The sequence below is a fragment of the Jaculus jaculus genome, chromosome 6, assembly GCF_020740685.1.
Source record: "Jaculus jaculus isolate mJacJac1 chromosome 6, mJacJac1.mat.Y.cur, whole genome shotgun sequence".
In the NCBI taxonomy this organism is placed as follows: domain Eukaryota; kingdom Metazoa; phylum Chordata; class Mammalia; order Rodentia; family Dipodidae; genus Jaculus; species Jaculus jaculus.
In genome coordinates this window covers 25,683,805-25,701,705 of record NC_059107.1, presented here as the reverse complement: position 1 = coordinate 25,701,705, position 17,901 = coordinate 25,683,805, and the positions used below count along the sequence as shown (strand labels likewise).

Here is a 17,901-nt window from a genome sequence, read left to right as displayed (position 1 = left end):
CAGCATAATAACATTAAAAGTGTTTGTCCATTGTGATATGAATGGAGGTGTCAGTTATAAGGTTTTCAAGGCAAATACTGGAACCTGCAACAACCTACAAATCCATGTAATATGGACTGTTCTGTCCCAAACCAAATCTACAAGCTCATCTTCTACAACCTCAAAGAAGAACGCTTGTTACTTTATCAGCTGTCACCAAAGTCTGGCACAACGAAATCAAAAATTGAAACTCCCACCATAGGGCCTCTAAGCATGTACCCGTCCTGTGGCAGAACTTATGGCTTGCCTGGAACCCCCTACAAGAGCCTCACTTTCCTTTCCAATCCCTGGTGTGCCAGCAAGGCCATTGAATACCTCATAATCTCTCACCTGAGCAACTTCGCATCAAAGACTGTTTCCACATCGTGAAGGACAGATGGGATGTATTTCAAAGCTGCCACCTAGGAGGAACATGAAATAAACATGAGTGGGACTCATGTCCAATGGCTCTGTACTGGTGAGGAGGATGCTGCAACATGTCACAGATCAGAGAACAACCCTGTACACTTCCATAATGTCTCTAAACTCCAGACCGACACACAGACATGTGTTTCCCTGTACACAAGCTAGAAATCACAACTGCCATCTTGAAGAAGGTAGTGGCACAGAGTGTAATGATCACAGACTTGGAAGGAATGGGGCTCTGTGGTCAAGTTCTGTTTCCACACCTTCTTAGCCATGACGTTTTAGAGTGAACACTTAACTTCTTTGCCATTTCACTTTCTGTATCTGTAAAATAGGGAAGGTAAGTATTTATATTTCAGGATTGTGAGGGTTAAAACAATATGCAAAGGAGAGATCTAGGCATATTTGGACGGTCAATAACAGTCATCTCTATTACTGAAAGATGCTATGCTTGAATTGTCTTGCTGGTGATGAGGAAGTCTTGGACAGCAGGCATGTGAACAACGGGTGTATTTTGGTTCACTGTCTGTGCCAAGAAAACTGACCACTGTGGTGGACTGGATTTCTTTTTCCCTCTCTTCAGTCAATCCTAAGCAAAGCAACACCCACTGCAAAGCAGCAGTAAGGACAATAATTTCCAAGAATCTCACGGAAATATGCATTTTTAACTTCCTCTTACTTTCTCTGTATTCTAGGCATTCTATTGCCAAAATATATCATCCTCTAGTGATCATTCTAACATAAAAATAGAGACAATTACTCTCTTCAAGAATATTTTCAGGGGCTGGAGAGATGGCTCAGAGGTTAACCGCTTGCCTGTGAAGCCTAAGGATCCAGGTTCGAGGCTCGGTTCCCCAGGTCCCACGTTAGCCAGATGCACAAGGGGGCGCACGCGTCTGGAGTTCATTTGCAGAGGCTGGAAGCCCTGGCGCGCCCATTCTCTCTCTCTCCCTCTATCTGTCTTTCTGTGTCTGTCGCTCTCAAATTAAAAAAAAAGAAAAAGAATATTTTCAGCAGCTGTCATCACCTGTACAAGGCTTGTATAATATTGGGCACATCAACATGTTGCCTTGCATGATGGAATAGGGGAAAAAATGACAAAATAGATCAGGCATTATTTGGAAAGAAGAAGGCATTCAATAGAAAGAGGATGGTTGAGTTGATACAAAAGAAAGTAATGGGAGGGAACTGTGATTAAAATACATAAATATGTATATAGAAAAACTGTCAATAACAAGATTTTAAATATTTTATTTTTATTTATTTACTTGAGAGAGGAAGACAGAGGGAGAGAGAGAGAATGGCCTCTAGCCACTAAAAATGAACTTCAGATGCATGTGTCACCTTGTGTATCTGGCTTACGTGAGTGAGTACTGGGGAATTGAGCCAAGGTCCTTTGGCTTTGCAGGCAAGTGCCTTAACCTGTAAGTCATCTCTCCAGCCCAATGAAAAGGAGCATCTTACCCACCCCCCGTTATGTACAAATAAGCTTTTTACCTAAATGGCCGTTACTGTGGAGAATTTAAGATGTGGCAGATACTATGCTGAAGAATGTTAAAATATTATCTTCTTAATGACAGCCCTGCATGGGAAATGTTTTAGTAGACAAGGCAGCCTGGACGCATTAAGAACCAGGAACCAGCCATAGGTCAGAGAGTTGGCAAGTGTGAAGTCAGGCAGGCTGCTCACAGAACCACCCTTTGCATCCCTGGCAAGAAATGAATGACAACCTTACACTTGTCTGGGCCTTCAGCCTTTTCCCCCTGGCTTGTGGTTTTTAAATGTCTGTACCATCTGTTTGATGCAAAAGAAAAATCACACAAAATAAGTCATTAGGATATAAACAAAATGGCACATCTTCAGTTTAGCTTCAATTTTTCTTCCCCAGAGGGAATACTGAGCATTTTAGTGAATTTTCTTCCACACTGCTTTGAGCACTCAAATATTAGTGTGTGTGTGTGTGTGTGTGTGTTCACATATATGAATGCAAATACATATTTATACTGTTTTTTTTTAATGCAGTTTATCCACCTGCCATTTAGCAATGCCCAAATGGGTACATGACCCTCCTGCAACCCATCCTCTGATTGTGGCCTGCAGGCTATTTTCAGTTGTCCTAATTATTAAAAAATGCATTAAGGAGACAGCTTTACAAATGTTTGGACTTGTATGTGAGTTGGAATAAAACTCAGTAGCAGAGGCCAGTAAGCTACAAAGAGGATACAAGGGAAGGAGAAGAAGGGAGGTCTTAAGGGGATGGTATTGTATATATGTAAGTAGAAGAACAGCTTAATGGGGGTGGAAATGCCTAGGTGAGGTCAGGGGAAGAGAATGAGTAAAGGAAAGGTAGAGGGAAGGTTAATCACAATCTAAAAGGGTATGAGTAAGTCATATGGAAAACTACTTTTTTGAACAATGGCACACTCAGAAGCCATAGATTATTACTTGAAAAATGTTGGTGTCGGGGATGGGATACCTTCCAGTAAGTTGTTGGCCAAGAAGATCCCTGATGACCCCCAAACCATTACAGGCCATTACCTTGATTCCCTACCAGGAATAGTTGGTAAGACCCTACTGATGAAGACTCCACATGCTTGGGCTGCAAAGTCACTAAGAAAGCCTGTTGGAGCTGAGCTAGAAACCTCCTTCCTGTAGACCAGATGACAGAATGCTGGCAAAAGCTACACTGCATGCAGCTCCATGGGAGAGAGAAGTCATCACAGTAAAAACAGTGGACACTACAAGCCTTAAGTTTGCACAGCCAGGCCAAAAGAGCCAACAGGGACAATAGTGGCATGCCTGTTATGGGGGAAACCAACTGCTCTCTAATTGGACTGGAGGTCTGCTCTACATGCCTGATACTAAAAACCTACTATGGAGAAAATCATGAGCCCTAGGTATGTAATACCTGCTGGCATCTGGCTAAATGTACATATTATGCTCACCAAGCTGTCAATAAACATTTCTCTTAATGTTCATACCCATATATTACAATAAGCTCTTCCAGACACAAAAGGGTCTGGATATCCATGACCTCACAGTGCCTGACACTATCTACACAAGACCATTGTAATAGGAGGAAAAGATGATGACATCAAAATAAAAGAGACTGATTGAGAGGGGGAGGGGATATGATGGAGAGTGAAGTTGCAAAGGGGAAAGTGGGGGAGGATTATCATGGTTTATTGTCTATAATTATAGAAGTTGTCAGTAAAAATAAATAACTAAAAGAATAAAAAGAGACAGCTTCTTTCTGTTGTTGTTTTTTGTTTTTGTTTTATTTTTTTTGAGGTAGGGTCTTTCTCTAGCTCAGGGTGACCTGGAATTCACTATGTAGTCTCAGGGTGCCCTCAAACTCATGACAATCCTCCTACCTCTGCCTCCCAAGTGCTGGGATTAAAGGCATGTGTCACCATGCCCAGCTTGAGATAGCTTTATATTTAAAGATAGAGACATGTGCCTGTAAGGATCTCTATAGCACAGATTGCTCAAAGATGAATTAGTGCATCAGATGGTACATATGTATAAATTTTATATCTTGTCAAATTATCTTAAAACAAGCAGTAACTAGTTTCTCTTTACTGCCTTTTCTTTTCCTCCAAACCCTTGCTAACATGGAATATACAATATTTTAGATTTCTGTCAACCTGATGAACAACTCACAACTATAATTTGTAACCCCGATTGCTAGTACTATTGGGTACTTTTTTTTAACACTTAGAAAATATCTGTATTTGCTATCTTGCTTATACATAACCTGTTTTCCATTCTTCTTTTAGGTTTTTTTTTTTTTTTGGTTGATTTGCAGAATTTCCTATGCATGAACATTAACTCTTTAACAGCAATACATTTTGCAAGATTTTTCTCTTGATGTTGGATGTCTTTTAGCTTTGTTCATGATATCCTTTATTGCACAAGATTTCACATTTACATGTTGTCATATATTTTCTTCAAAGTTATTGCATTATTTTATCTAGGGATCTATTCTTTGCTCTTTCTGCCCTAGGTCATAAACAAGCCAATGTTCTGAAGCTGCTCTATTGGGCATTCCTGTCTTGTTAGTACTGTGTGGGTGTTCTATAGGCAAACAGAAGGTCACAATCAAATTATTTCAAGAAACACTGGTGAAAATAAAGGTAAAAGCTTTTCTTTCTTTGGTTTGTCAGCTTCAGAGTTTTCTGAGAAGTTAGTTTTCTTTGAAGCATCCTGACAGTCCTCCAGGCAGTTAAAGCACACAGTAAACTACATCACTGGTCAAGGACCATTTTTATTAGGAAACACAAAGCAGATAGAGAAAAATCAGGTAGAATAGCAGGAGGTGATGAGGTACAGGGAACCCACTGTTTTCTTGAAGAATGTACTTGATTGTAATACTGTGATAGCAATTCAACCATCTGCAGGTTGCATTTTTGCAACCTCAAAGCCTAAAGTGTCTTCTAGGAAACTGACTTTTCCTTCATTCTTAGGCCAAAGAACATAGAGTCCACCAAGGCGTGGGTTCCAACTTTCCATTTGGCCCCTCTACAAGCTCACACCCATTTCTCCACCCCTAAGCCTGATCATCATCAGGTAGGGAAATGATGTCAATACAGTATATCCTGCTCCCCACCCTGAGGTCCAGACATATGAAGCCTTCCAAAGTAAACGTACTAAATCTCTCCAGATTACATCTCCTTGGCACCTGCCCTCATTCTCCAGTGTCTGGAAACAGTATAACATGACTTCTTCATTAAAACCATAACAAGAGGACAGTGACAGCAAGCTGGGCGAAGCATCTATTGAAGCTTGATGGTTTTAGGATCTGTTTTTCACCCCAGAGTTGGAGAGTGATTTAACAATGTCACATTACCAGGCCCTCACACCAAACACGTCAGCTCTCAGAGGAGTCAGACAGGTTATTAGAAGGAGCCCAGCTTCCTACTCCAGACTGGTAAGAAAGTCAAAAAGCCCTCATAGCTGCCCCTCAGGCTCAGAACTGGTTGTCAACACAACAAACAAACAAACAAAAAACCTGAGGAAACTGGTGCTAGAAAGATAGTTCAGCAATTAAGGAGCTTGCCGGAGAAGCAAGGACTCATGTTCAAATCTCCAGGTACACAGTGATGCACACAAGGGAGTGCATGCATCTGGAGTTCATTTACGGCAGTTGACAGGCCTGGAGTCCCATCCCCTCTCTCTCTCTCTCTCCATCCCTCTCTCTCTCTCTGTCTCTCTTTCTCTCTCATATAAGTAAATAAAACTTCATCAGGTCCAATTGCCCCAGGAGCAGTGGCAGGCCTGTGGCTCTCTTTCCAGACAGGGATCACTCACCTCTGACTAGAGAAATTTGTCAAGATTCTTGTTACAACCAGAACTGGCCATAGTGCTTTGACCATTGATTTCCCTATAAACACCTGAGCTTAGGACAGCAGGTACTACCACCAAGCACTGTTCACACCTGAGCACAGGACAGCAGGTACTACCACCAAGCACTCCCAGGAATGAGCAGGTCAGCCACATGACCTAACGGAAAGCTCTATTTGCTGCGTGTGGCTGAGTTCTGGGAACCAGAAACAGACTGACTTTCTAGATTGGTCATCGTGCATAGTGTGCCATGTACTATTGCTATTACTGTTGCTGCCCTACTGTAATATACATAAAATAATACACTACCGTTCTTATATCCATTCCATGTGTTGTCTACTATTAAAATACATGTGCATTCATACATATATACATAAATACTCATAATAGGATTCTCATATGCTCATATATAATACACTCATATAATAGGATTCTTTGTCTTAATTTACAAGTAAGAACTATTATTAGAAACTTTCTTTTTTCATATATATTTTTATCTATTTACTTCGAGAGAGATGCAGAAAGAGGCAGAGAGAGAGAGAGAATGAGAATGGGTGCACCAGTGCTTCCTGCCACCACAACTCCAGACACATGTGCGCTTTTGTACATGTGGTTTGACATGGGCATTAGGGAATCAAACCTAGGCCATCAGACTTTGCAAGCAAGTGTCTTTAACTGCTGAGCCACCTTTCCATCCCCTCCATTATTAGAAACTTTCTATGTGACAAACACCTAATATGCATGAATACATTTAATTTTTATGACTACTCTAAGTAGATATGGTCATCTCAATTTACCCACAAGGAAACAATGGTACCCTGAGGTGAAATCATTTGCCAGAAGCCATGTTGTACTAGGTATCACAGAGAGGATCTGCACCCAACTCTCTAGCCGATGGTTAAGTCAAGGACCTTCCCTACCCCACAAACATGCACTGAACATGCACCAAGTGAATTGCCCAGCTTAAGCATCCATCCTGGACTCCTCTGCCAAAGGCCTGGTACAGTCCTTAAGATTGAACCCCAGCCACAGAGATTTAACTGGCTCAGAGAGAAGGCAAGGGACAATACTGGAGATTACCACTGTCCAGATGGACTTAACCCAGAACTGATAACCTACAGCTGGGAGTAAATAGCAAAAACTTAAAACCAATAGCAAATAATTGAATTCCACACCTCAAAGATTTCTCTCTCTGTGTCTCTCTCTTTCTCTTTCTCCCTCTCTCTCTCTCTCTCTCTGTCATACCCACACATAAAAAAGTGACCATTATTAGTGACATAAGCAGACCTCTTGCCAAAAAGAGCACATGTGGAAGGGAAACACTTGTATATGACAAGGTTAGATGTCATCCTCACTCAAGAGCGACAAGTGCTCAAAACAAATACTGTACTACTCTCACCCTGCTGCTTTTCAATCCTTTTACTTTAGCCAGGAGACAAACAGTGACAGACTATAGAAACAAGACACCGTGGCACAGGAATTCAGCACAGCGTAATCACAAGAAGGCAGCTTCCTTAGAGACACTGAACAGCCCCGTAAATGTATTTTTCCCAGAAGGTTTGCTCATCTCTATAGTCCTTGGGTTTGAATCCAGGCTATGTAAGATTTGAGTTGTAATTCCTCACCAAACAACAGTGTCCTTTCATTAAATAAAAATATAGCTTCTTGCTCAGGAAATGAGAAGAAAGGCACCAGCAGTTTCTAGATTTTTTTGTGTTTCCATGTTTCCTGTAATTCAACATTATGTTAAGCCCCAAGGCTTAGCAGGAAGCAGAGGGACTCAGTTGTGGCCAGGGATGTAGCTCAGTTGCAGAACCGCTGCCTAGCATGTGCATGGCCATGAGTTTGCACTGGGAAAAAGAAAAAAAAAAAATCAAGTCTACACCTTTACTTCTATGTTCCAGTTTTCTCATCAAAGAATGAAGAAAATACCATTCTTAATCTTCTAGTGTTAATATCAAGATTACATAAAGAACGTGAGCTATTTTATCACTACAGCTATTTTTTTTTTCTTGAGGGCCATTTTTATGCTGCTTGCCACTGAACCCATCATTCTCAAATATTATCCCAAAGTCTTGATTGTTGGCTGAGAAAAGAATGAGATTAAAGAATCACCATATTTGGAGGAAAATTTAAGTTTTTGCATTAATACAGAATCTTGTTTCCTCTGGGCATTCACCATATAGCCTGTGAACCATGCCTCAAGAATGGGCCACATTTTACTCTTGTTTGGGAAGCTGAACATTTTCCATCATTTAAAAGAGAAATGCTGGGGAGATGGCTGAGTACATAAAGTGCTTGCTATGAATGGAGGAGGACCTGAGTTTGTATCCCTAGCACCCACATAAAGGCTGGGCACAGTGGCACATGCCTGTAATCCCAGGAAGGTGAGACAGGTGGTCTCTGGGGTTTACTGGCTAGCCAGTCTAGCCAAATTGGTGAGCTCCAGGTGCGGTAAGAGAGATCCTGTCTCAAAATATAAGGTGTAAAACAACATTGATCTCTGACCTCCTTACACAAGCACACATGTGCATGTGCCCACATGCATACAAATGTGCAGATAGCATTCACACATGCATGCACACCACATACACACAAAAGAGAGAGAAGAAAAGGAAAAGAAGAAGCAATCTAAACTGACTTGTCTCCATAACTGTACACCAGATAGCTACCCATCTCACTCCCATCTACCTTCCTCCATCTCGTTTTTCACTCAACGTCTTGGTCTTTAGTAGAACTGCACCATTACTTGGTAGTGTCTACAGGAAACCAACTGTGGACATCCACAGACTTGATTCAAACTCAAAAGCTATTTTTTTTTGAGCTATAGGTAAGTTCCTCAATCCCTTGGAGTCTCATTTTTCTCATCTTAAAAGCAAAGATAAAAGTACATTTTCACGGTAAGGTTGTTGTCACGAAGATCAAATAAAACAACAATATCTGTGAAGCTCAATAGCTCTACATGTAATGAATGATAAAACATAAAACAAAACAGACCCGCACATAATAACAACAAAACAGAAAGCTGTGTCTATGCTTTCATTCAGCAAGGAGGTTATCTGAGCACTTCCTGTGTGCTAGCTGCAGGTCAGAGTCCCTGCCCTCCAGGAAAACACTAGTGGTTCTTTCAGTATAAGTGGCAGTCAGAGTGGCCAAGACATGTTGTGAAATCCATCTGTCCATTTAATTGTACTTGCGCCATCAAATAGGGATATGATGAAATACTATAGACCTTGAGGAGAATGGGGAAAATTATACTCTTTACTCAAGTGAAGCTACAACTAGGTCATAAGTGCATGCCATTGACTCTAACAGTTTCATGTTCATAGGTCTGGTGCATACAGGACTTTGAGCATGACACTCACTGTTAAAAATACATGGAGAGAGCTGGAGAGTTGGCTTAGCAGTTAAGGCATTCGCCTGAGAAGCCAAAGGACCCAGGTTTGATTCCCCAGTGCCCGCTTAAGCCAGATTCACAAGGTGGCACATATGTCTGGAGTTTGTTTGTAGTGGCTAGAGGCCCTGGCATGCCTATTCTCTCTCCATCTGCTTCTCTTTTGCAAATTAATTAATTGATCAATTAAAAATACATGGGGCCCTCTTCAATTTCTATAATATAGAGAATAACATGGACTTTGGAGTCAGGAGACCTAGGTGGATTCAAATTCTATCTCCACCACTATGGACAGGTGTCCTTTGGGATGAGCTGTTTAACTTTATGAGTTGGGAGCATTGAGGACAATGGTTCCCCAGCAGGTCTCCAGCAGGGCTAAGAGCAATGTATGCGATGAGGCCAGCGCCACATCTGGCACATGGTAAGTAATCTATGGAAGATATTCTTGTTGCTTTTGCAACTCTCTTTGTAATAACTAGCTTTAACTTCCCAATCGTTTTGAGTGAGCCGTTGCTGTGCCCACACAGGACAATGAAGAAAAGCCATAGAAAAGCTAGATGAGCTCTAGAAAGGGGGGAATGAATTGTTCGGGCCCCAAAACTTAAAGGACAAAGCTGAGGTTTGAACTTAGAGCTAAAGGTAAAGACATAAATGAGGGTTTCTAACCACAAGCAGCTGAAGTGTTTGTGCTGAACGAGGAATGTCAGGTCAACCATGTGCATTCCCACACTATGTTCTCCCGCTGAGTTCCACGTGGGCTCAGGATCAGGCTTCTGGTGCTCTGTACCATGCCACTAGGTGAAACCTCACTTTCATTTTTTATATACACACTAAGGTCTTGTGTACTCATTCTCCTTTAAATGGGTGCCTATTTTTTCTTTTTGACTGATTAACTTTTTGCCCTAACATCATTTAGTTTCACGAAACAATGTTAAGCTACTGATGCCGCATTCTAGCTTCCTTTATAGCAAAAACACCCCCTTGTCTTCAGTTCTGTAATGAGGCCAAGGAAAAAGAGAGATAGATGGCTAGATTCCTTAAACTAAACTGTGTGAGAAGGGGGTGTATTTCATCTTTCCAAGTCCCTTCATTTAATCCTATCTTTGAAATTCAATGTTGGATTTTCCATTTTACAAAAGGAATCACCAGCGCACAGGACAGAAAGGTGATACGCCCAAGGTTGAAGGTTATTTGTGCATACATGGAGGCCTTATTTTCTACCCAGGCTGCTGAGGGTCAAAGCCGCAGCTCGTCCTTCAAAGCGAATATCTCAGTCTACAGCAAACTCCTTGTGTGGGAGTTGCTGGCTTGTTCTCCCTCCTATCTTCAGTCCATTTCTCACACTGAAACAATGTTACATGTTTCGCAACTGCTGCTTACTGTTTTTGGTATTTCACTGTAACTTAAAATCCCTCTTTGATAACTTTTCCAACAACCATGTAAATAGGTGGAAAGCACTATTGGCTTTATGTAAATCCCTGAAGCTAAATTTGGCCCTTAGAGCAAATTAAAAAGGAGATAAAACCCCTTTCCATGGCTCTAGGGTTTAAATCCATGAGAAGAAATGGCATAATCTGGGGAAAGTGAGGTATTTCTAATAGTTACTCAGACAATAAGAACTGGGCTAAAAAGACTTATGCACCAACCGTAATAATCGTATTAAGTTCTATGTATTTGAAAAGCATTTCATAATTTGTTCTTTTGCAGACAGTGTTTCCAGACTGTTGTCCCAAACAGTGAGGTTTTATAGAGGAAGAAATGGAGACGTTGGGATGTTACATGACCTACATAAGGCCACACTACCCGTAAAGAGCATTCTTATTAATCCAAGCTCCTGACAGGTAAATGCCTCACTCCACTTTGGTCTTTGGCTACATCCTTTCTCTCTTCCTCCTTCTTCTGTTCTGTTCCTTCCCATTCCCTCTACTCATTCCCCCTTTTCCTTCTCCCAAGATACTTGTAGTCCATCATAGGGAAACAAGTACAGAAACTAGGAGAAATACCTCTGATAGTGTCTTCCCAGACCCTCTCTGCATGGTACTTCAACCTTTTCAGACATGTGCTCCATCCCCCTCCCAGAAACTGAACCTCCTCTACCTGCTCATCATTTCTGATTCTTCTCACTGCCTCTTTCTTGGAGCCTGACTCAACCCTGTAGCTTCTTTCACTGCAACTGGTACCCTTGCGTTCTTCCTGGATGTCCTTCTGTTGTAACGGGTGGAGACCAGTTTTGTTTGGCATACATATTTCAGGCTATCACTGTGGCAGTTTCCCTTTTCATTATAAAATGGTCAGGGTTTTAGAAATATAGGAAAGACCTTTTTTTTTAAGTTGACAAAAGGGAAGGCTAAATCTCTAAGGCTATAGTCATAACTGATTCATAACCACAGTACATGCCGCATGACCATTATCAATAACAATAGCATGCATTTGTTGGGACACAGTCCTCAGAGCCACTAGGGAAATCTGAATCTTGCCCACAGTGCTGGCCAGCAATGGAGTGTTCAGGAGGCTGTGGCAATGGGCTGAGCTCCTGCCTCCACCTCTGTGAAGTAGACATTGTCACAACTTTCTCCAGGGCTGTGTATTCATTCATCTGAGAGATGTTTGTTAAACATCAGTATGAGGACTCTTCTAGGTGCTGAGATACAAGATGAATAACATAAAGCCATTCTTCTCCAGATATAAAGACACGACACATACACTGGTTCTTGTACTGAGTGAGCCAAAAGAAAGCATTATCAAAGTGGGTCCCAAACTTTGTCTCCCAATGAGTTCTCGCCACTTGTTTTATGGCCTCCTCTTGTGCTGGTTACAATCTATACCAATCACATGAGAAAGTCTAGTAGCGGTAACTAGGCATCAAGCTGTATTAAAGACCCCCCCCCAAATGAGTCAAATGCACAAAGATTGGAGCCCATGGCATGAGCAGACCCCACTCACTAGATAGAAGGGTGCATCTTCACCTACATTTAAGATCAACACTGCTTTCTCTCAATTCTAACCAGAGTCTGGGCAATCCCAGGCATGATGACAATTTAAATTAGCAACTAAAAGGGAAAAGTGAATTTTAAAAGAAGCAATGTGGGCTTCGGAGATGGCTCTGTGGTTAAGGCATTTGCCTCCAGAGCCTAACAACCTGAGCTCAATTCCCCAGTACCCATGTAAAGTCAGATGCACAAAGTGACACATGCATCTAGAGTCTGTTTTCCGAGGCTGAAGGCCCTGGCATGCCCATACTCTCTCTCTCCTCTCTCTTTCTCTTTCTCTCTCTATCTCTCTGCTTGAAAATATATAAACAAACTTTTTTTAAAGAGGAAAAAGAAGAAATTTGCATTAATGCATTGGTTCAAATAAATGTGTTTTGAGTTTCTCTAATTAGAAAATTTCAGGCAACCCTGCACCCTTATCCCAATGCTTGAGAGTAATGTTTTCAAAATCCACCTGAAGTAGCCCTTCACTCATATGCTACTCTTAGACTTTTTCACCAACATAACACTAATCTGCAAAGTGTCTTTCAGGTTTGAACCACACCCCATTCTCTACAAAGGTCTGCAGAGGAGACCCTTTGATCCCAAAGGGGAGGGGGGCTGGATTTAAAGTGACCTGAATTAGGACCCCAGTGCAGGAGGCTGCCATCTTCCTAATCTCACCATTAGAAGTGATTCAAGTTTAGCTTATTTTCTTCCAGATAACTGGTGGCTCAGGGCTACTTAAAAGGAGGTACCTGAAGGCTCATGGGAAGCAAGGGATAAATGGGTTTTCTCCCTGGAGAAGCCCATGTCCCTCATGATCCTTAAACCGTGCTACCAGCCCAGGCCTTCAATTACTCCAGGCCAAAGTGGACGTACGGGAGCATGCTGTTGATATTGGGTGGCCAAGGGGAAACACAGGATTTTTTGGAGTGTAAACCAACCTGCAAAAGGATGGTGGTTTTATGTTGACTTTTCATCAGGTTGTTGATGGATTCAAAGAGCCGTCGCATGGATTCTTCAAAGTCCATCTGTTCTTTCCCTTCATAAAGCCTGAAAGAAGACACATCTGGGTCAGTTCTCAAGGCAACCGCAGTATCGCTGAAAGTTTGCACCAGCCACAAACTCCAGCCAGGCATGGTGGTGTGCATCTTTAATCCCAGCACTTGGGAGGCAGAGGTAGGAGGATCGCCTTGAGTTCGAGGCCATCCTGAGACTCCATAGTGAATTCCAGGTCAACCTGGACTAGACCGAGACCCTTCCTTGAAAAACCAAAAGAAACAACAAAGATAAAAAGAGAAGATGAGGACCTCAAAGAGAAGAAGTCAGTGCTATAGCTTTGCATGGACAATTTGTTCAAGGTCAAACCTTACGCCCACTGTATCAAGCACATGCCCTCCAACTGGAACAGCACAATAAAACAGCCCATTTCCATCTTTTCTTTTCTTTTCTTTTCTTTTCTTTTCTTTTCTTTTCTTTTCTTTTCTTTTTTCTTTTCTTTTCCTTTCCTTTCTTTTCCTAGCTCTGAAGAATCACAAAGGAAGGAAGGGATGCTGGCCTAGATGAAGGGACATGAATAATTTTACCCTCTGCAAGAAACACCATCGAGGTAGATCCTTGGACTTTCAATGTATTCTAAACACCTCAAGGAGGAATATTTTCAAGTAGATTGACCCTTCCACTGAGCCACTGTCTGTCACAGGAACTTTGACAGCCAGCTCGGTGTCAGTGCACTGTTCTCCTGCCCTCTCATTTCAGGAGGGTGCTTATTACCTAATTAAAACCTTGCATTCCTCCGACTATAGGGCATGTTATCAATGTAAAAAAATGCGTATAAACAGACTGTTCATTAATGTAATCGAGGAGATTAGCTGCTGTCGACATGATAATTTGTGTCCTTCGGGACTCAATGTATACACACCATGCTGACGGGAACACATGCCCTCACATAAAATCAGGTCCCGGAGGGCTTATCAGCTCCTTCCCCCAGTCTAGGCATGTTGCTGATCCCAAGACTTCTCCAAACAAGCTTTTTATCACCAACCATGAAATTCCCACAGCCTAATCTGTGTCATCCACTGTGAAACAGACAGAAAAGCACTCCTGTCTCCAGTCCAGATAAAGAGGGCCTCTCCTGTCACAGCTCACATGTCAGAAGCCTGTCAGAGCTGGGCTTTGGTAAAGGTGCTTTCCTCAGATAAAATGCTGACACACTTAATGGGTTTGTTTGCTCCTTCGCCACTGAACAGGCCAGCCACTAACAGGCCCCTCAACCCTATCTCCACAAAATCCCCACCCGTCCCCTCACCCTCTTTTCTTCAGTGTCCTTTCTCTGTCTCTAACTGTGTGTCTCAGTTTACCATCCTCAGCATGAATCACTTTCTCTGGATGACCTCTGTGCCTGTGTTGGCCTCTCCTCTGTCTCGATCTCCCTTCTTATTCCTCTCTTCCTCTGACTACAACCAGCTTTTCTGTCGCATTCTCTCACTCCTTTTCTCTCTTTCTCATGTTTCTCTCTCTCCCTTTATTTTCCTATCTGCCCCTCTCTAAAACGCCCTGGAGTAAGAATCTAAACAGGAAACCAGTGCTCACATTTCAGACACTTACAAGGGACCCACAAGGCAATCGTCACTGACTTTCTAAATGTCTACTTTAAGACCACTGAACAAGGCTGTAAGAGGATCCCAGGGACCTGATGAGCCTGAGGCTTCTTCATTCCCTCCATCTTCATAGATGATTCTCTCTCCTCCCCTTTTCACACTGCTCACTCCTAAAGCTTCTTGTCTTGCTGCTATGGAAACACCTATCATGGAAAATGGATTGTAGAGCCCATTCAAATCTTAGCTCTGTCCTGTAGGAACTGGATGCCTGATTAATAACAACAAACACTACAGAGCATTATTGGGCTACAGGTGCTATGTGGATACATATTCAAAGCCTTACTCCTCACAATTGTGCCACAAGGCAAGGTCCTATCATTATACCCATACGCCACCGGGCAGACTTGAGGAAGCTTAAGCAACAAGGCTTAGGACACCACCCCCACAGCAAGCATTAGAGCAGAGCCCAAGTGTGGCTAGCTTTGACTGCCTGTCTTGCTGTCAGCACACCTTGACTTCCCATCCACAGTGTAGATTGTCATTCAACCACATCAAAGATCCTGAGGTGACCAGCTTACTCAAGAAAGGCTAAGTGTGGTGTTGGAGAGATGGCTCAGCAGTTAAAGCACTTGCCTGCAAAGCCAAAGGACCCAAGTTCAATTCCCCAGTACCCATGCAAAGTCAGATGCACAAAGTGGTACATGTGTCTTGAGTTCACTTGCAGTGCCTAGGGACCCTGGCATGCCCATTCTCTCTTTATCTGCCTCTCTCTCTCTTTAATAAATAATATGTATGTATGTATGTATACATATATATGAATTAAAAAAAAAAACCAAAGGCTCAGTGCAGTGTTTAGCCCTCAGTGAATGCTAGCTTCTGTCTTGCTGCTGTTCATCACAGGACTATTATTCCTGCTAGCATCCATGCTACACAGATCAGAAAAGAGCAAACTCTCACAAAGCTGAAAGTTGCTCAAAATCCATGAGCTTTGGTTTATATTTACTATGTCTTCTAGGGCTCATGATATTGGAATCTTAATCCTAATGCTACAAAAAAAGGTGGTGAGACCTTTAACAAGTAAGGCCAGGAGAGGGAAGTCATTAGATCTTTGACCTTGGAAGGAATTAATGTTGTTTTTCTTCCCCCCTTGGGACCTAGTCAAGTTCTGTTTTCCCGTCTTGGCACATGATGCCCCCCTCCAACATGGCATGTGCTCCAGTCCCAGTGTCATCTGCCAACAGTTCCCCACGGACACAAGCTAGTGGCAATGCCATGCCCTTGAGCCTCTACAACTGTGAGCTACAGATACCATTTTTCTTTATATAGATTCTTGGCCTTGGAAATTTCATTATAGTAACATAAAACAGAGTAATACACCATCAAAGTGTTTTGATAGAAGTAGAACCCCACCCGATACTTTGGCTAGCATGAAAGGCCTTCACTGAACTTGGTGGTAGCTGGCTTCCCTTTGAAATGACAAGACTTTTCTTTGTACCATTGGCCATGTGCTGTAGCCAAGAGATAGTCCATCCCTCATTTGCTTTGAAATATGTTACTCTTTCCTCTACCCATTGTTGCCTGTAAACGGTCATTAATAATCAACTACATCAGCATGGCTGAACCTGGTCTGTAGTACTGATCCTGCCCACTGTCTCTCACTTCTCTGCTCTGGCTCTCCTGGCACTTATGCACAGATGGGTTGTTTCTGTAAGGCACACTCCTCTGAATACCTGTAGTGTGGAAGTGGCTCAGAGAAGGTCGTCTTCATGGGATCTTCCTATCCCACTCATAAGGATGGTCTCTAGTCACATTGTCTTTATTTTTATTTTTATTTATTTAACAGAGAAAGAGGGAGAGAGAGAGAGAGAGAATGGGTACACCAGGGCCTCCAGCCACTGTAAATGAACTCCAGATGCATGCGCCCCCTTGTGCATCTGGCTTATGTGGGTCCTAGAGAGTTGAACTAGGATCCTTTGACTTTGCAGACAAATGCCTTCACCACTAAGCCATTTCTCTGGCCCTCCAGTCACATTATCTGCTAAATGTTCTGCCTATCCTCACTCCTACCCTCCAAAACTGAGTTGTGCAGTAGCAATTCTATCTTTCACTCACTCACTCACTCTGCAATTTAGCATTTTTATTACAAAAACTTACAAATGAATGCACTGTGTATCACTCTTCTGGCAGCATTCCACAGAGAATGTTCACTGAAACCCCTAAAGAGATCCAGGGGGGCCACCCTGCTTCCATTTACTTTGCATCTGATTAAATCAGTTTGGGTTTTATAAGCTGTGCAAGTATCCCTACGATAAACTTCCATTTTGCTTAGACTGGCCCTGGTTGATTTTGTTGCAACTTCTCTATGGTCAGAATTTCACAGAGAGGAATAAGCTTCTTCAAGCATCTCCTTGGTGTGGGGTTGGAAGCCAAGAGCTTTTGTGAAACTGTGAACATTTAATCCATACTCTCACTGGACAGATGAGGAGATGAAGGACTACAACAGGGATGTGACTTGGCATCACCACCACTTAGCTATTACTTCATCGAGGCAGGATGGAAAAGAGACTTTCAGACTGTAAGTATGAGCCAAGGCTTTCCACTTGACTGTACACAGTGTAGAAAATTAAATTTCGTTTCCACCAGCAAGAGATGTGATTTGCTCTAGGTCATAGACTGTACCCATATCTGAAACCAGAACTCAGTGTACTTCTATATTCTGGAAATCTCACCAGAAAGGCCAGATGACACAAATCTCTAGAGGCCAAGACTGGGGTCCATTGTCTTAGTGGGAATCCAATCTGCTACCTGGTACTATTGTTGAAGCTAAATCCCTATGTCCCATAGTGAGCCAGATATAAAATATGCTCTGAACCTGCCTAGCTTTCATAAAGGATATAAAAAAATATGTATCATGTCCAAGAAATGGCTAGAGTACAGGTCATTGCTACAGAAAAGAAGCAAAGAAAACTGTAAATGGCTTTGTGACAGTGACATGGTCTTCCTTATGCTGGCTGGGTAGCCTCAAATTGCTGCTTTAAAATCTCACTTCCCTTTTTGATAAAAATAGACTTATTATTCTCATGAAAAGGATTTCTGCATATGCATGTGTGGTGTGCTTGCATGGGTGTGTGGTCATATGCATGTTCAT

At 42.3% G+C, this 17,901-nt stretch overlaps 1 protein-coding gene across 1 annotated transcript in view; it reads right to left on the bottom strand.

Moving 5' to 3' along the window:
• The window catches only part of Dock2 (dedicator of cytokinesis 2), a 469,609-nt gene that overhangs the window by 324,936 nt on the left and 126,772 nt on the right, over positions 1-17,901 (bottom strand). The window contains exons 23-24 of the mRNA XM_045152647.1: positions 13,098-13,206; positions 370-440 (exon numbers count right to left, since the gene is read on the bottom strand). Coding sequence (XP_045008582.1) covers positions 370-440; positions 13,098-13,206 — 180 coding nt within the window. The remainder of the gene's footprint in view (positions 1-369; positions 441-13,097; positions 13,207-17,901) is intronic.